This window comes from Lynx canadensis, chromosome B3, assembly GCF_007474595.2.
Source record: "Lynx canadensis isolate LIC74 chromosome B3, mLynCan4.pri.v2, whole genome shotgun sequence".
NCBI lineage: Eukaryota > Metazoa > Chordata > Mammalia > Carnivora > Felidae > Lynx > Lynx canadensis.
This window is the reverse complement of record NC_044308.2, coordinates 61,538,578-61,560,551: the sequence shown is the minus strand read 5'-3', so window position 1 is coordinate 61,560,551 and position 21,974 is coordinate 61,538,578. Positions and strand designations below refer to the sequence as shown.

General features: G+C 42.1%; 1 protein-coding gene across 1 annotated transcript in view; it reads left to right on the top strand.

The window, feature by feature from the left end:
- Nucleotides 1–1,197: 1,197 nt before the first annotated feature.
- Nucleotides 1,198–21,974, top strand: part of RTF1 (RTF1 homolog, Paf1/RNA polymerase II complex component) — a 51,960-nt gene continuing 31,183 nt past the window's right edge. The window contains exons 1-2 of the mRNA XM_030318440.1: nucleotides 1,198–1,395; nucleotides 13,825–13,935. Of these exons, the coding sequence (XP_030174300.1) occupies nucleotides 1,198–1,395; nucleotides 13,825–13,935 (309 nt within the window). The remainder of the gene's footprint in view (nucleotides 1,396–13,824; nucleotides 13,936–21,974) is intronic.

Here is a 21,974-nt window from a genome sequence, read left to right as displayed (position 1 = left end):
ACAAAGAAATCACTTCTGAAATTGCCCTTTTCTGTTAAGTGATCTCTCTGCCCAACATGGGGCTCAAACTTATAACCCCAAGATCAAGAGTCGCATGCTCTATCTACTGATCTAGCCAGGTGTCTCTGAAGTTGTCCTTTTAATCAGCTAACCTCAACAGGTAAAAAACTGAACTTATTTCCTGCATACACCAGTGTCCCAAACCTCCTTTACACTTATGTTCCTTATCTTGATGAAGCACCCACTCACCATCACGAAGATTAGATTCCTAAGCCAAATACTAAGCATTATTTGTGTTTTGGACTTCGTCTTACCCCTCTTCCAACTAATATTCAATTCCTGGGAATTCTGTCTTCCAAATTATCCAGAATCCATCCACTTCTCTCCATTTCCACTGCCTCTTCGTTACTTTGGGGCACCATCATCTCTTGCCATAATGACTCCAACAGCCTAAGTGGTCTCCTAGCCCTTAGGCTCCCTCTCTTCTAATTCATTCATCAAACTGCGTTCAGAGTAATCTTTTTAAAACACAAATCTAATAACGTCATCCTTCAGTTTAAAAATTTTCAATACTGAAGTTCAGGATTCTGATTATAGCTTATTAGGCACTGAATAATGTGGCCGCTGTGTTCCTCCACATACATCATATTCTGTGTTCCATAATGAACTTTGTCCCTGAACCCAATTTTTTTTCAATTATCTACGGGCCTTTGTCCACGCGGTTCTCTGCTTGGAACATCTTTCCTTCTAGTCTTCTTTTGGGTAACTCGGATGCATCCTCCAGGTTCCAGCACAGGTGTCACTTGCACAACCCAGGTAGGCAGGCTTAATCCCCGACGGATGCCTTCAAGATGGTCCAGCCAACTTGTGTCTTCCAGGCGGGAGGTCCCTGACATCGCCCTGACATTCAATCAGTGTGGGCCAGTTGAAAGACTTGTCAGAGAGGACCCAGATGCTCGCAGGCCCCGTCCACGATCGGTACGTAGCACACCAATCTTCCGGCCGGTAGAAGAGACACACCCAAGGTTTCCCGGCGCCCGCGCAGGGTATGGGACCACTGTCCACTGCCCGGAACCCAGCCCTGTACGGGGCTCCGCCTCCCACGCTGCGTCGGGGGTGGGGTAGGGCGGGGTGCCGGGCGCCGGCGAACGGCGTGCGACGAGCGGGGGGCGGGGCCAGGGGCGGAGCGGAGCGCGCATGCGCGGTCGCCTTTGTGTGGGTCGAGCGGCGGCGGCGGCGGCGGCAGTGGCGGTCCCACTGGCAGGCGGGCAAGAGGGGAGTCCGGGCGGCGTCCGGCGTGGGAGCCGGGGGACCACTATGGTAAAGAAGCGGAAAGGCCGCGTCGTGATCGACTCGGACACGGAGGACAGCGGCAGCGATGAGAACCTCGATCAGGTGAGGGCAGGCCGCGGAGGCGCGGGCCGGCGGAGCGGGAGGGCTGAGTCCGGGCCACGGGAGCCGGGAGCTGGCCGGGCCCGGGGCCTCCCGGCCCGAGCTCCCGGCCCGCCCCGTGCCCTGACCTCCGCTGCCACCTCCTTCTTGTGTTCCCCGCAGCGCCCGGGGCCCTCGGAGTCCGGCCGGGGCCTGGAGAAGGAGCCCCGAGGACTTGGCGCCTTGGGCCGGGAGGCGGGGCAGGGACCAGGCTGGTGGGCCTCTGGCTTCGGGAACCAGACCGGTCCGTGATCTGCTGGGGCCAGATCGGAGCGGCGGGCGGCGGGCTGCAGGCCGGGCGATCCGAGCCCGGAGAGATAGGAAGTATTGCCCGCCAACCCAGGAGCCTGGGAGATTTGGGAGGAGGTGCAAGGGTGAGTGTGGGGTGGTGGGGGTGGGGGGCGAGAAGGTGTGGGCTCTGGAAGATGAAGTTTTTCAGACAAGGGGTGTAGACCGAGAGTAGAGACACTCTTAAACCTTCCGGGGAACCTCTGCCGTGCTTGACGAGAAAGACTTAGCTGTAGGCACAAATCTATTTGGCAACTGGGGTCGTTTGTGGTTGAGAAGGGTCCTTGTTGAGATGTCAGACCGAAGAAAACTCTTGGGAGAAGGAAAGTGGGCATAAGTGGAGAAATATATAGAAGGATATGGAAGGACTATGGCTGAGGCCTCTGGGCTCTTTTCATGCAACATCCCAGAATTCTTTCTTATTTGAAGATTGTGCAGGAGCCATTGAAAGTAACTTTTGGTCTCACTGTCTTAAGGTTGAATTGTTTTTATATCCTAGAAAATACTGTAGGGAGGAGCTGTCCTTTATAGCAGTGCTCTAGTGATACTAGAAGATTCAAAGAGGATTCTTGCCATGTTTTGTGAACAAATGGTATGAAGAAAGAATATTCAAGAAGTAGTAGCTTTATAAGTTGAGTAGAGAGAGTAGTGAATTTAGAATCTGAAATTTTGAGTTCCAGGCTGGCCATGCTATTTTTTAGCTATGTATCTTTTGGCTGTAACTGTAAAATCTAGATACAACATTAACCTTGAGTATCTAATTGGGCTATTACAAGGATCAAGTATTTGTAAGAATTAATATTGGTACAAGCACTTGCAAACTAAGGCTTTTGTATAAATGGCTTGTTGGGGGGTTTGTATTAGGCCACAGGTCTCAGGACTGAAGTATTAAGGCATGAAAGGGGTGGACTTTTGGGGGGGGGGACTGAAAATGTATTGAAAAGAAGACTGTTTTGAAAATGGTGGTAAGGAGGTGGGAAAGTAGTGGGGCTTTATCAAAGGAGGAAAACCTGTTTGGGGGTAGGAACTGAAAGGCTCCTGAAATTTACAAAAATATAAAAAATATATTCTTGGAAAAAAATATATTCTTGGTTTGGAAAAGTTTGGTTGATAATTTTAGACTGGCACTTAGGATTAGAACTTTTTTTTTTTCTGATCTAGAAATGTAGGTATTTCTAATAATAACATCAGCTACCATTTACATAGTGTTTGGGGTGAACTAGTCAACCTCAATTGAGTAGTTTATTTACATTGTCACGTTTTCAAATGATGGTGAAGTTGGTACCATGTTTTCAATTTTACATATGAGGAAAATGGAGATTGAAGAAGTAACTTACCTAGATTCACACAACTTGCCAGTGGTAGAGTTGAAATTTGAACTCCGTATCTGCACGACTGCAAAGCCCATACTCTTCACTATACCAACTTAATCTGTTAGTCTTTTAATTTTTTATAGTGCAAAATGAGAATGATGTTTCATGGTCATTTTCCATGTTGCTAGAATCCATGTTTGTAAAGTCCATTGAATAGTTTGGAGGATATTGTTACATCACTTAAAAAGATTATTTGGGCGCTTCCTTAGTAAAGCACTCTGAGACTGATGATGAATGAACTAAGCTGCAAATTACTCTGTCCGTAGTGATTTTCCACAGAATTCTAACAAATGAAATGAATTGAGAGTTTCCTTTTCTGATATGAGAGGTTCTACCTGATCCACAAAGAGCCTATCCGTAGTAGACACTGGAAGGGATTGCAACTTTAAATCCAGCTTTATCTATTTATAAAAAGAAATTAGCATAAAATTTCTAAGTAATACCTAATACAATTTAACAGCAATTTCAACTTTTTCCTCTGCAACCACTCTCATTGGCATTCTTTTATCAGATGGGAACCAGATCAAAATTCCCTTTCCCTGCACATCCTAACAGAGGCACCAGTGCCTTGTATCTATCTATTCAGTGCTGTGTCAGACTCTCAGAGGAATCAAAAACAAAGATCTCTGCCTTCTATAAGTTATCACCAGAGACCTTTAGCAGAAGTCCCAAGTCAGGCTGGTTTGGGGGTCTTTGGAATCCTCAGAACAAAATAAATGCATCCTGGGCCTTTATAATCAAGATAACCTTGGGCTGCTCCATCTGGTTCTGGGTCTTCATTGGGGGTGTAACATCATGTTTGCTGTCTAGTGTAAGGTTCTTGTGGAAAAGACCATACTGTTACAAATCTGAGGTCTAGTGTGAGTGAAGCACAGTTAGAAAGGAGGTCCTTTGTCCCTGGGTTTTCCCGGTGGGAACCTAAGCCATTATGTTAGAAATATTACATCTGTCTTAGTCCTTGCTCAAAGTGAGGCAGGTGAGCCTTCTATACAGGTTCTTCCTGGTGGTGGGAGGAGGACCACCTGTGTCAGAAGCTGCCTGAGTTACTTATTTAAAATGTACTTTGCAGGGGCTCCCATCAGACCCTCTTTGGATAGAGCCCTTGACTCTGCATTTTTACTAGGAACAGCCCAGGTACTTATTTTTGTGAATGATTGAGACCGCTGTCTGCGTGCAAGTTAATCTTTTTAATAAGACACTCTAAGTAGTTTGTTTGGGAGAGAAATAGCTTGCTGTCCTGGCCATAGTGTGTGCAGAACCGAAGAAACTCAACATAGATGTTTGAGATGGCAAAGCTGTTGGCTTTTCTAAATCTCTGAAGCTATTTGAATTGTTGGGATACTTTTTGTTGAGGCCTGTTTCTTTTTCCTTTCTTCATGATGGGAAGGAAGGTGTGTAGTAACTGAATCGAAGTAGTTTAAAATTGTTTTAACTTTAAAAGATTTTAAAAACTCAGACCTTTGAGAATTTGAAGGATTTCTTTTAACATATGACCTGTTAGTGACCTTATTTTTTTATGTTGGGCACACCCTTTCTTCAACATTTTAGAATTGCAAATCCTGAAGATACTTGGTTTTGGCACCTCTTGGAAAAGAGTTTGAGACAAACCTAGTTTGTTTGTTTACCCCATCATGTACTTCCATGGAAATAATGTGTGTCACTCTTAATGGAATAATATTTATGGAGTGGGTCTTAGAAAATGGAAAGTATCCAAAGGTAATAAAGTAATAAGAGTTCTTTATTCAGATCAATACAACTCAGTATTTATAAAAACTTTACTCTGCCTTTCTCAAGAAAAAAAAATTGAGCTACATGCATACTAGAACGCTTTATTTCATAATTTCCTTTCTTGTTTCAAATGGTGATTATGTTGTCATGTCCTCTTTTTCTCTGCTCGTGATACTTGAAGTAGCAATAATTAAGTTTGTCTTTGAAAGAATAGGCCCCTAAGTATTTTCTAAGGAGTTATCTTTAGACATATGTAAAAAATACCATTGTTATAAAGTATCCTTCCGTAAACCTTCCCCATAAAAGTTGGGAACTTTAAAAGTTGTGCCTTTCATATAGTCTTCTTTATATTAGAGCAGAATTTGGTAGAAGTCTAGGATGAAGAACTTGTGAGAAGTGTCACTGTTGACTACTGAAGTTTTTTAATTTGTGTCATAGTGTTGCATTCAGCTTGATGTAACTCCTTTGCTAATTTCACTCACCTTTTCTGTGCAGAGAAGATAGAGTCCCATGGGAGCTTTAACAGAGAGGCTTTTAAGAAAAAGTCAAAACAGATCTTTCACCCCCAAATCTGGTGGCGTACTACTTATTGCTCCCTTCCTAGACTGTAAGTTCCTCAAGGGCAGAGATTGTTTATCTTTCAATAAATGTGCTAGACAGTGCTAGGCACCAGAGCAATTACTGGGTGAACAAAACGGAAACAGTTTCCACGTTCAGGGAGTTTAGAGAAAGGTGGGGGGTGGGAGGGGTGGGGGAATGGGAGGAGAGGAGTGGAGAGGAGAGGGGAGGGCAGGGCTGAGCCTGTGGCAGGGCAAACGCTGCTCACTCAGAGAGTCACTTCCTCAGTTTTGCTAGAGGCTATGAGGGAAGAGCAAGGATATTGTGAGAGTGTGACCCTGGAGGGAGTAACAGTTAAATTGAGACCTGGAATATGTGTTAAGGAAAAGATTAGGAGACCAAAGAGCACAGAGACATGTTGAGTGTTCATGGTTGAGGGACCAGCATGCACAGAAGCACTGGGGCAGGAAGGACCTAGCACCCTAATGAAACTGAAAGAAACACACAGAGACTGGAATATAACAAGTTGGAGAGAGAAGGTACAAATGAAGCTGCAGTAGTCTCTATTTGGACCCTTTGAAGATGGAAAAGTCAGTTTAATGAATCACAACCAGCATTAAAAATGAAAATGAAATTGAATCAAATAGAAAACATCAGGGTTACCTAGCTGTCTCAGTCAGTAGAGCACATGACTCTTGATCTTGGGGTTGTGAGTTTGAGCCCTATGTTGGGTATAGATACTTTTAAAAACTAAAATTTTTTAAAAAAGAAAACATCATGTGTCAGACTTAGTAAAAAGGAGTATTGTTTTCTGAAACCTATGTTTCTTGTATACTGGCTCATGAGGTATCATTGATCTTACAGTGGGCTGAGGTTAAAAAGTTTTAAAGTTGTTGGTAGGGCCATGTTGGCAACTTTAAGGACTTTGGACTTGCTTCTGAGGGTAATGAGAAATCACTGAAGGATTTTAAGCCAGAAGAGGTGTTCAGATTCGTCTTTTAAAAAGTTTCCCCAGTCTGTTATGTGGAGAGTAACCTAGAGAAGGGACACCAGTTAGGTGGTAGAGAGAGGAGTTCAGGTGAGAGATGGTGTAGAGCAGAAGTTCAATTAGAATGGAAGTTCCAGGTAGGCAAGGTGATTTGTTCACTGTAGTATTCCTGCACCTAGGACAGTGCCTGGTATGCAGCAGATACCCTGTCAATGTTTGTTAAATGAATGCTTGACTTGTACTGGTATGGTACTTACAGAGACAGCAGAAAGGAGATTTGATTGGACATAATATTAAGGATAAAATGAGAGGACTTGATGATTGAGTGTTGAAGGTGAGGAAGAGGAGGTTCTGGCCTGAGATGGGGAACCTTGGGAAAGAGGAGGTTTAAAGGTAAAGAGCATGGGGGGGTGCCTGGGTGGCTCAGTTGGTTAAGCGTCCAACTTTGGCTCAGGTCATGATCTCACAGTTTGTGAGTTCGAGCCCTGCATGGGACGCTCTGCTGTCAGTGCAGAGCCCACTTTGGATCCTCTCCCCTTCTCTGCCCCTCCCCCAACTTGCGTGGGCACACTCTTTCTCCCTCTATTTCTCTCAAAATAAATAAACGTTAAAAAAAAAAGGTGAAGAAATGGATTCATTCTTGGATGTAGAGATTAAAGTTGTCTGTGAGATATTTAAGTGGAAATGTCAAGTGGGTAGTTGAAAATAATGTGTGCTTGGGGCCTGACTGGCTCAGTCGGTAGAGCACGCGACTCTTGATCTTGGGGTGATGAGTTCGCACCCCATGTTGGGCGTGGAGCCTACGTTAAAAAAAAAAGCTGGAGGGGCACCTGGGTGGCTCAGTCAGTTAAGCATCCAACTTCAGCTCAGGTCATGATCTTGAGGTTCATGGGTTCCAGCTCTGCGTTGGGCTCTGTGCTGACAGCATGGGGCCTGCTTGGGATTGTCTCTCCCTCTCTTTCTGCCCCTCCCCCACTCTCATAATAAATAAATAAACATTTTAAAAAATCTTCTCTATATTCCTGTCTCTCCAGGTTTTTGGGTTTTTGTTTTGTTTTTGTTTTTGTTTTTTTAGTTTATTTGTTTTGAGAGAGAGCATGTACACGGGCTGGCAGGGAGGGGGAGAGAGAGAATCCCAAGCAGACTCTGCACTGTCAGCACAGAGCCTGATGTGGAGCTCGAACCCACGAACTGAGATGATATGACCTGAGCTGAAATCAAGAGTCAGACGCTCAACCAACTGTACCACCCAGGTGCCACTAAAGAGAAGATTTTTAAAAATAATAATATTAATGCCTGCCTGACACAGAGTAGGCACTTAATAAACCTTTGTTAAATATGCAAATGCTTCATGGCATATCCACGGTGGAAAGTTTTTTGACTTTTCTGGTTACAGAAGAGTTAGAGACAGGAGATAGTGTCAGTTTGGGAGTTCTTGCTCCAACCCCTCTGATTTAATACTAATATCCCTTTAAGGGGTAGAAGAAATGTGCATTGCTTAGAAAGTATATTAGGGGCGCCTGGGTGGCTCAGTCGGTTAAGCGGCCGACTTCGGCTCAGGTCACGATCTCGCGGTCTGTAAGTTTGAGCCCCACGTTGGGCTCTGTGCTGACAGCTCAGAGCCTGGAGCCTGTTTCGGATTCTGTGTCTCCCTTTCTCTGACCCTCCCCCATTCATGCTCTGTCTCTCTCTGTCTCAAAAATAAATAAACGTTAAAAAAAAATTTAAAAAAAAAGTATATTAGAAGAGGGAACTAGATAAGAACAAGTAACAATAGAATTTTTTTAATGTACATTTTGAACAGGCTGAAAAGTGATTTTGTCAATTTTATAACATTGTGGACATATATGGAACTCAGTATTTTATCTACAGTTATAATTACTTGGCTGGAAATATGAAGGGTATGTTGCCACATTTAGTGCCAATCATGAGAAACATAAAGGATTGTTATACTCCCAGTTTGGAATTACTTCAGAAGGGTTTTGGTGTATATGTTCATTGTTTTGATTTGTTTTCTTTCAATAAAAATAGTAGATGCTTAAAAAAAAAAATGGTAGATGCTTGTTGAAACACTGCCAACAAACCAGAAATACCTCCCTGTCTCAAAAAGTACATACACACAATGGCTCCATTTCTTACTCCTGAAAAGTAAACCAGTGTCCACCATTGGAATCTTATTCTACCTACAGTTTTGATAGGAAAGAAAGAATAAGAATTAACATCGCAAATTTAAACCTGTGTGAATTACTGCTCTTCCCTCAGTATCTTTCTAGTCCTCCCTCTTCTCCCTGTCCTTATCCAGGTCACCATCCACTCTGATGACACTGCTCTGGATTCCTTCTGACTCCTTCCTGCACTTCCACCCTGGCCCCTCTGGTCTGTTCCTCTGTCATTTAGAGTGCTCTTTTAAAAACCGTCTGAAGGTGGTTACTCCCCCTGAAACAATTTGATGGCTCCCCATTGCCTTCAGATAAGATGCATGCTCCTGATACTGCTTTATAAACCTTGAAATGATCTGGTTTCTTTTTACCTGTCACCAGCCCTACTCCATTCTCCCTGTTGCCTGCTAAGCTCCAGTCACACTGGTTCTCTTTCAGTTCTTCAAATACACCAAGCTGTTGCCAGCTTCAGGGCCTTAGCTATTCCATCTGGAGATCTCTGTCCAGAAAACTGCCCCTCTCTTTCCTCTTTCAGAGTTTCTAGTCTCAGCCTAAATGCCATTGCCTCAGAGAAGCCTCCACAGATCACTGTATCTTGATACATTCCCCATTCACTTGATGCACTTTCTTCTTAGCACTTATCATAAGATATAGTGAATTGTTTCTTGTTTATTGTCTGTCTCCCTCACTCAATTTTAAATTCCACGAGGTCAAGGACTATATATCTTAAAATTTTTTTTTCATGTTTACTTATTTTTGAGAGAGAGCAAGAGCGAGAGAGAGAGCAGGGGAGGTGCAGAGAGGGGGACAGAAGATCTGAAATAGACTCTGTGCTGACAACAGAGAGCCCGATGTAGGACTCGAACTCAGGAACCATGAGGTCATGACTTGAGCCAGAGTTGGATGCTTAACCAACTGAGCCATCCAGGTGCCCCGTCGTTTTTGATGACTGTCTACAGGCCTGGTGGTACATAATAGGTACTCGTAATAGGGTGATCATTTGTCCCTGTTTGCCTGGAACTGAGGAATTTCCTAGAGTTTTCAGGATTTGCAGTGCTAAAACCACAACAATCCTGAGCAAACCAAGATGTTTGGTCACACTAGCCGGTAGTAATTATTTACAGTAGTTATATTTGTGGAATGAATAAGTGAGAAAGAGTTCAGCATGCTAATTAGCCATAAAAACCTCTGAGGCTTATCCCTGTAGGTTTTTATTCTCACTTGTGGGGTGCAGACTATGTATCCCACTTTCATGTGATCATGGGAGATTTGATTCAAGAGAGGAGATTTAATTTCCTTTAAGTAAGTAAGAGAGAGCTAAGTTGCTTTATCACTGATCGATCCCAGCATAACATCACAAAAAGTGCAGTGTGAGTGATGGGGTTGGGGAATGAAATCTTAAGGTTTACGAGTCTTCATGTATTGATGGATTAGAATTCTAATCTTAACCGGAATGGTGCTATTTTAATAAACATTACGTTAGTGCAGTTAGACTTACTTTATTTTAGTGTCTTGGTTTTAGCAATCTGATTTAATGTTAAATATCGCTTTTAAGCAAGTTGAGGAAACTGCTCTAGAGGCCAGATGTGGTATCCTGCACAGCCATAGGTATACTATGTTGGGCACTGGCCTTAATTTAAGCAGATCTTTAGTTCATCTTAAACTTGATATTACACGCTAGCACCCCTGACTGCCATCCCCTTAGACAAATACTGCGATAAGTCGGAAGGTTTTCACTGGATGAGATGAAACACAGGGGCAGTGGTGAGAAAGAACCACTGGACACACAGAAACATCTCAACCAGCGTGGTACAGTTGAATCGGGCTGGCAGGAGAGAGCTGCAGCTGGACCCATGCATGTGCATGAATCAGTTTTAGATTGGCTTTTTCAAGTCCATGTGTTGGATCTGTCATCCCCTACAAGTAGTAAATCTGATGATGGTCTCTTCACGTATGCATGTTGGAAAGACTTTCCGTTGTACTTGGTCTGTTGAGCTGTACTTGACAAGCCCTCAGTAGACTAAGGGACTTAATTGTAGAGTAGCCTTGCCATGTGCTCCCCCATTAACTTCTTGTGCAATTCTTAACTTGTGGAAAGGGTGTCTTTCACACTGTTAGGAAGGTCTTTGGTGTCCCCATACTATTGTTAATATGGTATTGAATGTCTTAGGAGAAGAGGGACTGTGTCTATCAGATGCAATTGTTTGTTGATGAAAGAGCATAAACTCTACCATGGGAGTGGCAGAGAGTGAGGGAGAGAGAGAAATCCCAAGCAGGCTCCACACTGACAGCACAGAGCCTGATGCCAGGCTTGAACTCACGAACCATGAGATCATGACCCAAGTCAAAACCAAGAGTCGGCCGCCCAACCTACTGAGCCACCCAGGCGCCTCTAGAGTGGAACTTCTTTAACAGGAAGGCAGTATTAACATTTTAACACTTTAGTTACAGTAACTTTTTTTTTTTTTTTATTTTTTTTATTTTTGGGACAGAGCATGAACGGGGGAGGGGCAGAGAGAGAGGGAGACACAGAATCGGAAACAGGCTCCAGGCTCCGAGCCATCAGCCCATAGCCTGACGCGGGGCTCGAACTCACGGACCGCGAGATCGTGACCTGGCTGAAGTCGGACGCTTAACCGACTGCGCCACCCAGGCGCCCCAAGTTACAGTAACTTTTAATGGATGCCTGCCGCTTGTAATAGTTAATGTTTCAAGGTAGGATTTGATTGCTAGGTATCCAAATCCCTTTTATTTATTTTTTTTTCAACGTTTTTTTATTTATTTTTGGGACAGAGAGAGACAGAGCATGAATGGGGGAGGGGCAGAGAGAGAGGGAGACACAGAATCAGAAACAGGCTCCAGGCTCTGAGCCATCAGCCCAGAGCCTGACACGGGGCTCGAACTCACGGACCGCGAGATCGTGACCTGGCTGAAGTCGGACGCTTAACCGACTGCGCCACCCAGGCGCCCCTCCAAATCCCTTTTATAGTGAGTTGGTGTTAAAACAGATTTCTAGTGCATTTGTGAACCTCAGGAAAGAGATAACTTATCAGAAATCTTTCTGAATTTTATAAATTTGCATTAAGGTAATGTGGCAAGGGAGATAATAGTAGAGGCCATCTGCCAATTACCATGTAACTCAGAAATCCCCCTTCTAGGTATATACCCAAGTAAAATAAAAACTTACATTTACACAAAAACCTGTATATGAACATGAATTATGCCAAAATGGAAACAACCCAAATGTTTTTCAGCTGGTAAATAAACTGTGGTACACCCACATGATGGAATACTCCTTAACAATAAAAAGAAATAAACTATTGATATATACCGCCACGTGGGTGAATATCAAATGTATTTTGCTAAGTAAAGAAGCCAGACTCAAAAGGCTATATACTATATGATTCTATTTATATGATATTCTACAATGGGTAGATCTGTCTGTAGGGTCAGAAAACAGGTCTGTGGTTGTTGTGGGATGGAGGAAAGGATTTGAAGAGCAGTAATTTCCTGAAAAGAGCATTAATTTCCTGAAAGAACAGTCTTTTTTTTTTTAACACCAAAACTGTAACTCCAATTGACCAAATGCAAATTACAGCGGTATTTGTGAGGATGATGGAACTGCCCTATATCTTGATTGTGGGAGTGGTTAAACTGTAAGTATTTGTCAAAATTCACAGTATACCTAAGAAAGGATAAAGTGTACTTTATGTAAATTATATCTCAAGTTTTTAATTTTTTTAAAGATTTTATTTTTAAGTAATCTCTACACCCAGTGTGGAGCTCGAACTCACAACCCCAAGATCAAGAGTCACTTGCTCCACTGACTGAGCCAGCCAGGCACCCCTTCGAGTTTTTTAAAAGACCATAAACACATACACATATTGCTGTAATTTGCATTTGGTAAATAGAAGTTACTATTTTGGAGTGAATAAGTAGAATGTTCTTACCATCTTCAGTCTTTTCATAAAGTTGGTATGCTAGCTCTCGTTAATGAAATGAGAAGAGTAACATTTCATGACTGCATATGAAGAGGAGAGTGGGTCAGCTGTTAATCTGAGAAGGTCATTTTCTCATTCTGGCCAAGGAGAGTATACTCCTAAAATAGAAAGAGACTGGAAGAGGAAAATAGATACTTTGTAGCAGTCTATTATTTTAAAATCCATCTTTGCACTTGACGTATAATTGTATAGCACCATCATCATCAGGAAATAATACTGCTAGTATTTATTAGTTGTATTTTTCTCTTTTTTGGCAGAAGGGAAAAAATGTTTTAGACTGGTAGACCTTGACTGAATTAGGAGCTAGGATTCTATCTTCCACTAGTTTGAATCCTGGCTCTCTCATGTACTAGCTGTGTTACCTGGGTAAGTTACTTAACCCTTCCTGTTGCTTGGTTTCTTTATCTTCAAATGGGAATGATAAAAGAACTTACCTCAAGGTTGTCATATTAAATGTTAGATACTTAGAAAAGCACCTGACGCCAAGTAAGTACAGTATAACATTGGACTGGTACTGATATTACAGAGATCAAGAAACAGAAGTTTCCTTTTGTGGCATTTTTGGGTGACTGGTCTGAGTTGGCAAGAAGTAACTGGAGAAAGGAACCATGTAAGAGAGCAAATTCTGGTTGTAGCCATGACACTTACTGGCACATCATTCCCCTTCTAATCTGTCACAATGACCAGGACAAGGCAGAGGTGGTGAATGGAAACATTTGGGTTATCAAATTAGGATTCTCATGTAGAAGCCAGCACACTTACTGCTTGTTATCAGACTTGGGATTAAACACCAAAAATATACCTCGTTTTTTCTGATTCAAGCATTCAAAATAAGAAATGATCTTAGAACCTTAGAGTTTGTCAGCTTATTCAGAACAGCCCACAAATGCTAATTTTCCCATGAATTACAGTAAGAGGATGCTTTGAGTATTAGTTAGCTATACCAGTAAGATCAGTGAGCAGATTACCTTTGAAAACATGGTTCTTCTATCAGTTCCTCAGAATTGGTGCTTATGTAGCAGGTTGCAATTTGGGGGTACCCTCCAGTTCAGTTTTCTAGTTACTTTTCCATTTCAGACATACATTTCCCATTAAGAAGAAAGGGGCAGATTTTTGAAAACATTTCTTTAATGCTTAGGAATACTGGCACTTTGTTTGTGTGGTAAAAGTTCCCATGGTGACATTTTTCGATGGAAAGCACAAAGAGGTAGAAGAGATCTAGGGAAGGTGGGCATTTCTTGTCCTTGAATGTTTTTCTCTGTTGAACAAAATTCATGTGTCTACTTCTGCCCTGTTAGGAGCTTTTGTCCCTGGCAAAGCGGAAACGCAGTGATTCCGAGGAGAAAGAGCCACCTGTGAGTCAGCCTGCAGCCTCCTCAGACTCTGAGACGTCCAACAGCGATGATGAGGTGGGTGTGCAGGGGCTTGGCCCCAGAGACTGAGTAGTATTTGAGGGTCCTGATTTGTACTGTCATTTACCTAGTGGGCCCCTCTACAGAGCACATGTGGCCATTGTTTACTTGCTTATTTCTAGCCCTGTTGCAAAAGAAGAGGCACAGCCTGTTAGTCTTCATCTCTTTGTTTTATTTTATTTTATTTTATTTTATTTTATTTTATTTTATTTTATTTTATTTATTATTTTATTATTTATATTTATTTATTTCAACTTTTTCTTTCCATGTTTGTGTTAGAAAAGAAATTATTTTTTTTTTAGACGTTCATTTATTTTGAGAGAGAGAGAATGCACACATGCGCCTGCTTGCAAGCAGGGGAGGGGCAGAGAGAGATGGAGAATCCCAAGCAGCCTCTGTGCTCTCAGAACCCAGTGTAAGACTCACTCTCACTAACCGTGGGATCATGACCTGAACCAAAATCGAGAGTTGGACGTTTAACTGACTGAGCCCCCCTGAAAGAGAAATTCTGTCAAGAATGCCATATGTTAGGAGCACCTGGCTTGCTCAGTTGGCAGAGCATGCAACTCTTAATCCTAGGGTTGTGAGTTTGAGCCTCACGTTGGGTGTGGAGCCTACTTAAAAAAAGTTAAAAAAAAGAAAAAAAAAGAATGCCATATGTTAGTGGGAAATACTTTAGCAAGATAAGTTTTCTTTGGATGGATTGAATTGATGCCCTCAGAGTGGTGGTTGTAACTTTTAAGGAAGAAAATCCAGCTGTTCATTGTTTAAACCAAGGTGACTTTCCCAAACTGTCTACCACCAAAAAAAGCCCTAAAAGATCTAGAACTTTAATGGAAGAGAGAGACAAGGGGAAAGTTCTTTGAAGCCCTCCTACATGTTCCTCTTTCGATTTAAAATATTTTTTTTCAGGCATCCTTGGGTGTGTCATTTGGTTGAGTGTCCCATCTCTTGAGTGTGGCTCAGGTCATGATCCCAGAGTCATGGGATTGAGCCCTGCATCTGGTTCCATGATGAGTGTGGAGCCTGCTTAAGATTCTCTGTCCCTCTGCCCCTCTCCCCTACTCGCATGTGCACACTCTGTCTCTATCATAATAAATAAATAAAGTAAGTACTTTGTTCCTTTTAGTAATTTCCTGGAGAGAGGCCAGATATCCCCTTTCTGTTGAATCTCAAACCCTGCAGTCTAGGAAAATGTATATATTTTTTAAGTTTACTTATTTATTTTGGGAGAGAGCGAGAACTAGAGAGAGCACAAGGGAGGGGCAGAGAGAGAGGGAGGGAGAGAATCCCAAGCAGGCTGCATACTTTCAGTGCAGAGGCAGACTCAGGGCTTAATCTGCTGAACCATGAGATCATAACCTAAGCTGAAATCAAGAGTCAGACGCTTAACGGACTGAACCACCAGGCACCCCAGGAAATATTTTTTTTTAATATGAAATTTATTGTCAGATTGGTTTCCATGCAACACCCAGTGCTCATCCCAACAGGTGTCCTCCTCAATGCCCATCGCCCACTTTACCCTCCCTCCCACCCACCATCAGCCCTCAGTTTATTCTCAGTTTTTAAGAGTCTCTTATGGGGGCGCCTGGGTGGCTCAGTCGGTTAAGTGTCCGACTTCGGCTCAGGTCATGATCTCGTGCTTCACTAGTTCAAGCCCCGTGTCGGGCTCTGTGCTGACAGCTCGGAGCCTGGAGCCTGCTTCTGATTCTGTGTTTCCCTCTCTCTCTGACCCTCCCCCCATTCATGCTCTGTCTCTGTCTCAAAAGTAAATAAACGTTAAAAAAAATTAAAAAAAAAAAAAGAGTCTCTTATGGTTTGGCTCCCTCCTTCTCTAACTTTTCTTTTTCCCCTTCCCCTCCCCCATGGTCTTCTGTTAAGTTTCTCAGGATCCACATAGGAGTGAAAACATATGGTATCTGTCTTTCTCTGTATGACTTATTTCACTTAGCTAACACTCTCCAGTTCCATCCACGTTGCTACAAAAGGCCAGATTTCATTCTTTCTCATTGCCAAGTAGTATTCCATTGTGTATATAAACCACAATTTCTTTATCCATTCATCAGTTGATGGACATTCAGGCTCTTTCAATAATTTGGCTATTGTTGAGAGTGCTGCTATAAACATTGGGGTACAAGTGCCCCTATGCATCAGTACTCCTGTATCCCTTGGGTAACTTCCTAGCAGTGCTGTTGCTGGGTCATAGGGTAGTTCTATTTTTCATTTTTTGAGGAACCTCCACACTGTGTTCCAGAGCAGCTGCACCAGTTTGCATTCCCACCAACAGTGCAAGAGGGTTCCCGTTTGTCCACATCCTCTCCAGCATCTGTAGTCTCCTGATTTGTTCATTTTAGCCACTCTGACTGGCGTGAGGTGATATCTCAGTGTGGTTTTGATTTGTATTTCCCTGATGAGGAGCGACATTGAGCATCTCTTCATGTGCCTGTTGGCCATCTGGTTGTCTTCTTTTTTTTTTTTTTTTTTTTTGGGACAGAGAGAGACAGAGCTTGAACGGGGGAGGGGCAGAGAGAGAGGGAGACACAGAATCAGAAACAGGCTCCAGGCTCTGAGCCATCAGCCCAGAGCCTGACGCGGGGCTCGAACTCCCGGACCGCGAGATCGTGACCTGGCTGAAGTTGGACGCTTAACCGACTGCGCCACCCAGGCGCCCCATGGTTGTCTTCTTTACAGAAGTGTCTATTCATGTTTTCTGCCCATTTCTTCACTGGATATTTGTTTTTTGGGTGTGGAGTTTGGTGAGCTCTTTATAGATTTTGGATACTAGCCCTGTGTCTGATATGTCATTTGCAAATATCTTTTCCCATTCTGTCGGTTGCCTTTTAGTTTTTATTGTTTCCTTTGCAGTGCAGAAGCTTTTTTATCTTCATGAGGTCCCAATAGTTCATTTTTGCTTTTAATTCCATTGCCTTTGGAGATGTGTCAAGTAAGAAATTGCTGCGGCTGAGGTCAGAGAGGTTTTTTCCTGCTTTCTGCTAGGAAATATTTTTAATGGAGTACTTACTTTGTTTTAAAGTTCCACTAAAGTAAAACATGTTTTTATTATAATGAAGTTTAATTAACAGAACAGTGTTTACCAGTGCCCTGCATATGTTAAATTAGGAATGATTGCATTCTGGTCGACTGTAGTTAAGTTCTCTTAATCTTAAATAATTTAATAGACCTAAAATTGTTTTCCACAGCAAGAGGTAGTGAGTGTGAGTTTTTTTCTGTTTATTTTTAATGGTGGAACTATAATTCCTCTCAAATTGGTAAAATAAATCTGTTAGAAAAGCAGTGGGCTCTTTGAAATAAGTTTTTGCTTTTTCATTTTTCTTAAAAAATATTTAGACAGTACAGGAAAATCCTGAAATAATTCCCTTTCCCACTATTCCTACATCAACTAGTTTTATTTTTCCTGTTACAAAAGTCAGCTTCTGTGAGTCTGTCCCCCACCTCCACTCCCCACCCCCCTGACAATATCCTGTGAAGTTTGAATTCGTGTTGAGTCTGGAATACCCTGTAATATGTTTTTGGTCTTTGCATTTTCTTAAGATACAAGCAATAACTATCCTTTGAGGTATTTGGTTCTCCATATTCCTGTCTTAGATCAGAGTCCCAGGTATGCACTTATTGTAGGGAGTCCCCTTATCCTTTTTAACTGCTTCTACCGGGAGGGTAGAGTCTGTGTCATCCCCACTGCATTAGAGGAGTCCAAAACGTTTACTAGAGTCATCCAGCGTCTATAAAAACCTTTACAGCTTATGGTTCCCTTTGTCATTCACAGCTCCTTAACCAAGTCTGAATGTCCTCACCTTAGAATGCTACCCAACAATTTATGCACTTATTAGAGAAAAAGCCGAGACACAAGCTGCCCCCTGCTCAGTGGGGAATGAAACTTTGAGTGACTTTCCTTCACAAAGTTCTTAATTCTTGCTGTTGCCTCCGGGTCCCAGGCCCACCTGCTGCTGGCAACTCTACTCCATTCACTTTCTCCCCCACCCCACTGGGAATAGCATCCTCTATAACATAGTCATTCTGAAAGGTGCCACTTTGGTTTGCATTATCATCAGTCTTTCACCCAAGCTAATAGCTTAGCACAGATCACCTCAAAGTTAGGGTGAGTATTTCGTTATTTTGGACAGTTAAGCGAACTGTCCAAAAAGATTAAAATATATATTTTTAAAATCCTGACAACTACTGGAAAACTCAGTGGTATTACTGTGAACTCAGATTTATGGCTGCCTTAAAGATATTCTAAGGTCGGTAGGGGACTTCTGAGAGATCCTTAGAATGTGAAGTTTGAGATGGAGCCTCTTATTTTTCCCTCTCTCACAATAAATATTTACACATCTTTGTATTACTTCACATACTAAACTAATTTACTATGTCTTTTGATTTCTGCTATGGCACTTATATCCTTATGACCTAGCCTTTTTGAAATTTGATCGTTAGAGTGGCATTTCTCAGGTGGGGAGCCTATGATCTGAACTCTGTACCAGAGGCTACTCTGGAGTTTTTTTTTTAAATACATCTCCCATCCTTTCTCCCCTTCCATCTCTTTTATTATTTATTGTCATTAGTAAGCCATGAATACAGATAGAAGTATGTTGGTCCCCTCAGATTTGCTAGGACAGAAAACTGGTCAAGAACAACTGAGTTAGAAGGTTAATGGGTGGTTTGTTATAAGAAGAGACATGCCCTGACTTTAAAGCCTGAAAGTATCTAGCTAATTGACCTGGGGCAGGGGAAGGTGTGGGGGCGGGGGGGATAAAGAGAAGTTATGGACATTTCCTATGCAGAAAAAAGTGGGCACATTGTACATTAAGTGTAAGGTGCAAGTAGGGAGGGAGTAGTAGATGTTTCACATATAGTATCTTTGCAGGGAGGAAAACCTAAATTTAATGAAAGAGAATATACTTGTGTATTATTTTTTGGTGAAGAGATTATTCTCAGTGATATCTTGGGGGCACATGTAAAAATAAGAAGCAGGACTCTTTCTGTAAGGTTTATATTGACCAAGCTGGGAAATTGGAACGCACAGCTCAGTGGTAGGTAGGTCACAGTGCTATAGTGTGATGTTTGGGTGCTGTCATTTCCTGTCCCTGAAAGCATTTGATAGGGAAAGAGCCAGTAAGGGTGCAAACAGGAGTGGCAGAGAGGAAAAATAACAAGGTCAAGAGGAGAGAGCTAGCAATTGCTCATTGACAAGATGAGGTTTAAAAAAAAAAAAAGGCCCAAACAAAAAGTCCATTTGTTAGGAAGAACTGAGTCCTAAATCAAGTAGTTCAGAATCCTTTTTAAAAACATAGTGGATCTTGGGGTGCCTGGCTGGCTCTGTTGGTGGAGCGTGTGATTCTTCATCTTGAGGTTGTAAGTTCAAGCCCCATATTGGGTGTAGAGATTACTTAAAAATCTTAAAAAAGCACAGTGGATCTCCTAGAAACAGCTGAAACTAGATAAGGAAGCTTCAATTTTCTTGCTTGTAAAAATCACATCAAAAACCAAGAAAATCCTTTTTTATTCAGAGTTGAATAAAACTACATTAGTCAAAGTAAGGAGATAGCTGAATTATCTTCTAATACCCTCTGCCTAAGCAAGAATTATTTTTAAGTTTCATGTATAGTCTTGTTTTCAACATTTTTGAGAAATAAAAGCATTTGGCTCAGCCCTGTAGTTCAGTACTTGTCACACCTGTTTTTTATTCCCCAGAACTTCTGTCCATCTTCCTGCTGGTGGTTATGCCCCCACTTGCCTTTTCGAAGACTTTGCTCTTCTTGCTTTTCTCCCATTTCATTTTGCTCTACTGTATTTCTTTCTGAAGCTTCTTCCTTCTCTTTTTTTCTTATCTGATCTTTCAGGTCCCTTCATTTGGATTTAGTTTTGCTTTTTTTCCCCACTCTGTTATCTCTTGGCTGGTTCTAGTATTTTTTTTTTTAATGCTTGTTTATTTTGAAAGAGCACATATGGGGGCGCCTGGGTGGCGCAGTCGGTTAAGCGTCCGACTTCAGCCAGGTCACGATCTCGCGGTCTGTGAGTTCGAGCCCCGCGTCGGGCTCTGGGCTGATGGCTCAGAGCCTGGAGCCTGTTTCCGGTTCTGTGTCTCCCTCTCTCTCTGCCCCTCCCCCATTCATGCTCTGTCTCTCTCTGTCCCAAAAATAAATAAAACGTTGAAAAAAAAAATTAAAAAAAAAAAAAAAGAAAGAAAGAGCACATATGAGCGCACACACGCATGAGAGAGGGGAAGAGAGAGAATCCCAAGCAGGCTCTGAGCTGTCAGCCCAGAGCCTGATGTGGGGCTTGATCCCACAAACCATGAAATCATGACCTGAGCCACAGTTGAGAGTCAGACATTCAACCTCCTGAGCCACCCAGGTGCTCCTCCAGTATTTTTTTTTTTTTTAAGTTTATGTATTTTGAGAGAGAGAAAGCATGTGCACAGGATAGGGGCAGAGAGCGAGAGAGAGTGTTCTCAGCCTAGAGCCTGATATGGGGCTCGATCCCATGACCCGCAAGCTCTGACCTGACCCTAAATCAAGAGTTGGATGCTTAACTGACTGAGCTACCCAGGTGCCCCTCCAGTATTTGTATACTATAACAGTTTGATGTTCTTTTACTTTTTTTTTTTAATTTTTATTTATTTATTTTGAGGGAGACAGAGACTGTGTGAGTAGGGGAGGGAGAATCCCAAGCAGGCTGCACGCCACCAGCACAGATGCTAACTCGGGGCTCAAACTCACAAAACTACAAGATCATGACTTGAGCCGAAACCAAGAGTCACATGCTTAACCAGCTGAGCCACCCAAGCATCCCATGATGTTCTTTTACCTATATGATGAACTATTTACTTTTAAATTAATTTAGTAACAGCTTCTCTAGGAAGTTGACTTAGCTATCCAAGAGCATTTTGTGATCGCTTTACCATACAGGTAATACCTAATTAGCACATGCTCTCAAGAAAGGCCTTCACTGCTAAGCTAATATTCCCTGTGTGTATATTGGTTTATTGAAGTTTTTGTACACAGCATATCTCTGGAACAAGATGCTCCACATAGACGAATTACCCCAGTACTGAAACTAAATCTTTGAAAATTTAAAATATAAAATCACTATACTTGAAGAAATTTTTGAATACTTACCTGGCAGGGGAGATACCATGATCAGGAAGAAATTTTTGATAGGTATTAGTATACATAGTTTTTCTTGCTGATTTAGTCAACTATTATGAATGGCAGTTGTATTGTGAAATATGGACTTCGAAAATAACTGAGCTGTGTAGTTTATGCATTTTATGCCTTTTCTTTCTCCTCTGTTAACGTAGGTAAGAAGTGGCCATCGTTCTCCCCTCTTGGTAGTCTGTCTGCTCCCATCTTCCTGCATCTGATCTGCTCTGGGGTCAGGAGACCAGGTGACCCTCTAGAGTTTAGGTTGGAAAACTCTGCTTTAGTGTTTGAATTTAGCAACAGCTATTTGGATTGCTTACAGCCTTCTTTTTTTTTTTTTCTCCCTTAAACGTACTTCTTGGTTCTTGGCTATGTAGATAACCAGGCAATAGCACCTCTTTTATCTACACACCATAAAATCTCATCATTAGAATTTGGAAAAATGAAGTGATTTTCATGGACCACTTGCTCAGACTTGTTTACATTCTGACACTTCCACCAAACAGTGGAATGGAGGTACTGATTATCTTTCACATTTTTTTTTTTTATGACTTCTGTTTCACTTTTGTTTTTGTCTCTATACCAGACTGTAAGTTTTTGTGACTGCGTTTAGGTATTCTCTGTTTTCCAGTTAAATACATGTGATGCCTGATTACAGAATACAGTAGTATCTTTTGTACTTTGTCAGATTAATTACACAGTAGAAGGAAAAAGAAAGCCAAGCTATCCTTCATATTCTTTATATCTTTCATACTCTTTAATATTCTATTACATTGCATTTACTTTTCAACTCTTCTGACCCTTATCTACCTTCAGGGGGAAAAAAAAACATAAATCAGGAACTATGTCCTCCCCATATACCTCTTTGCTGGCCAC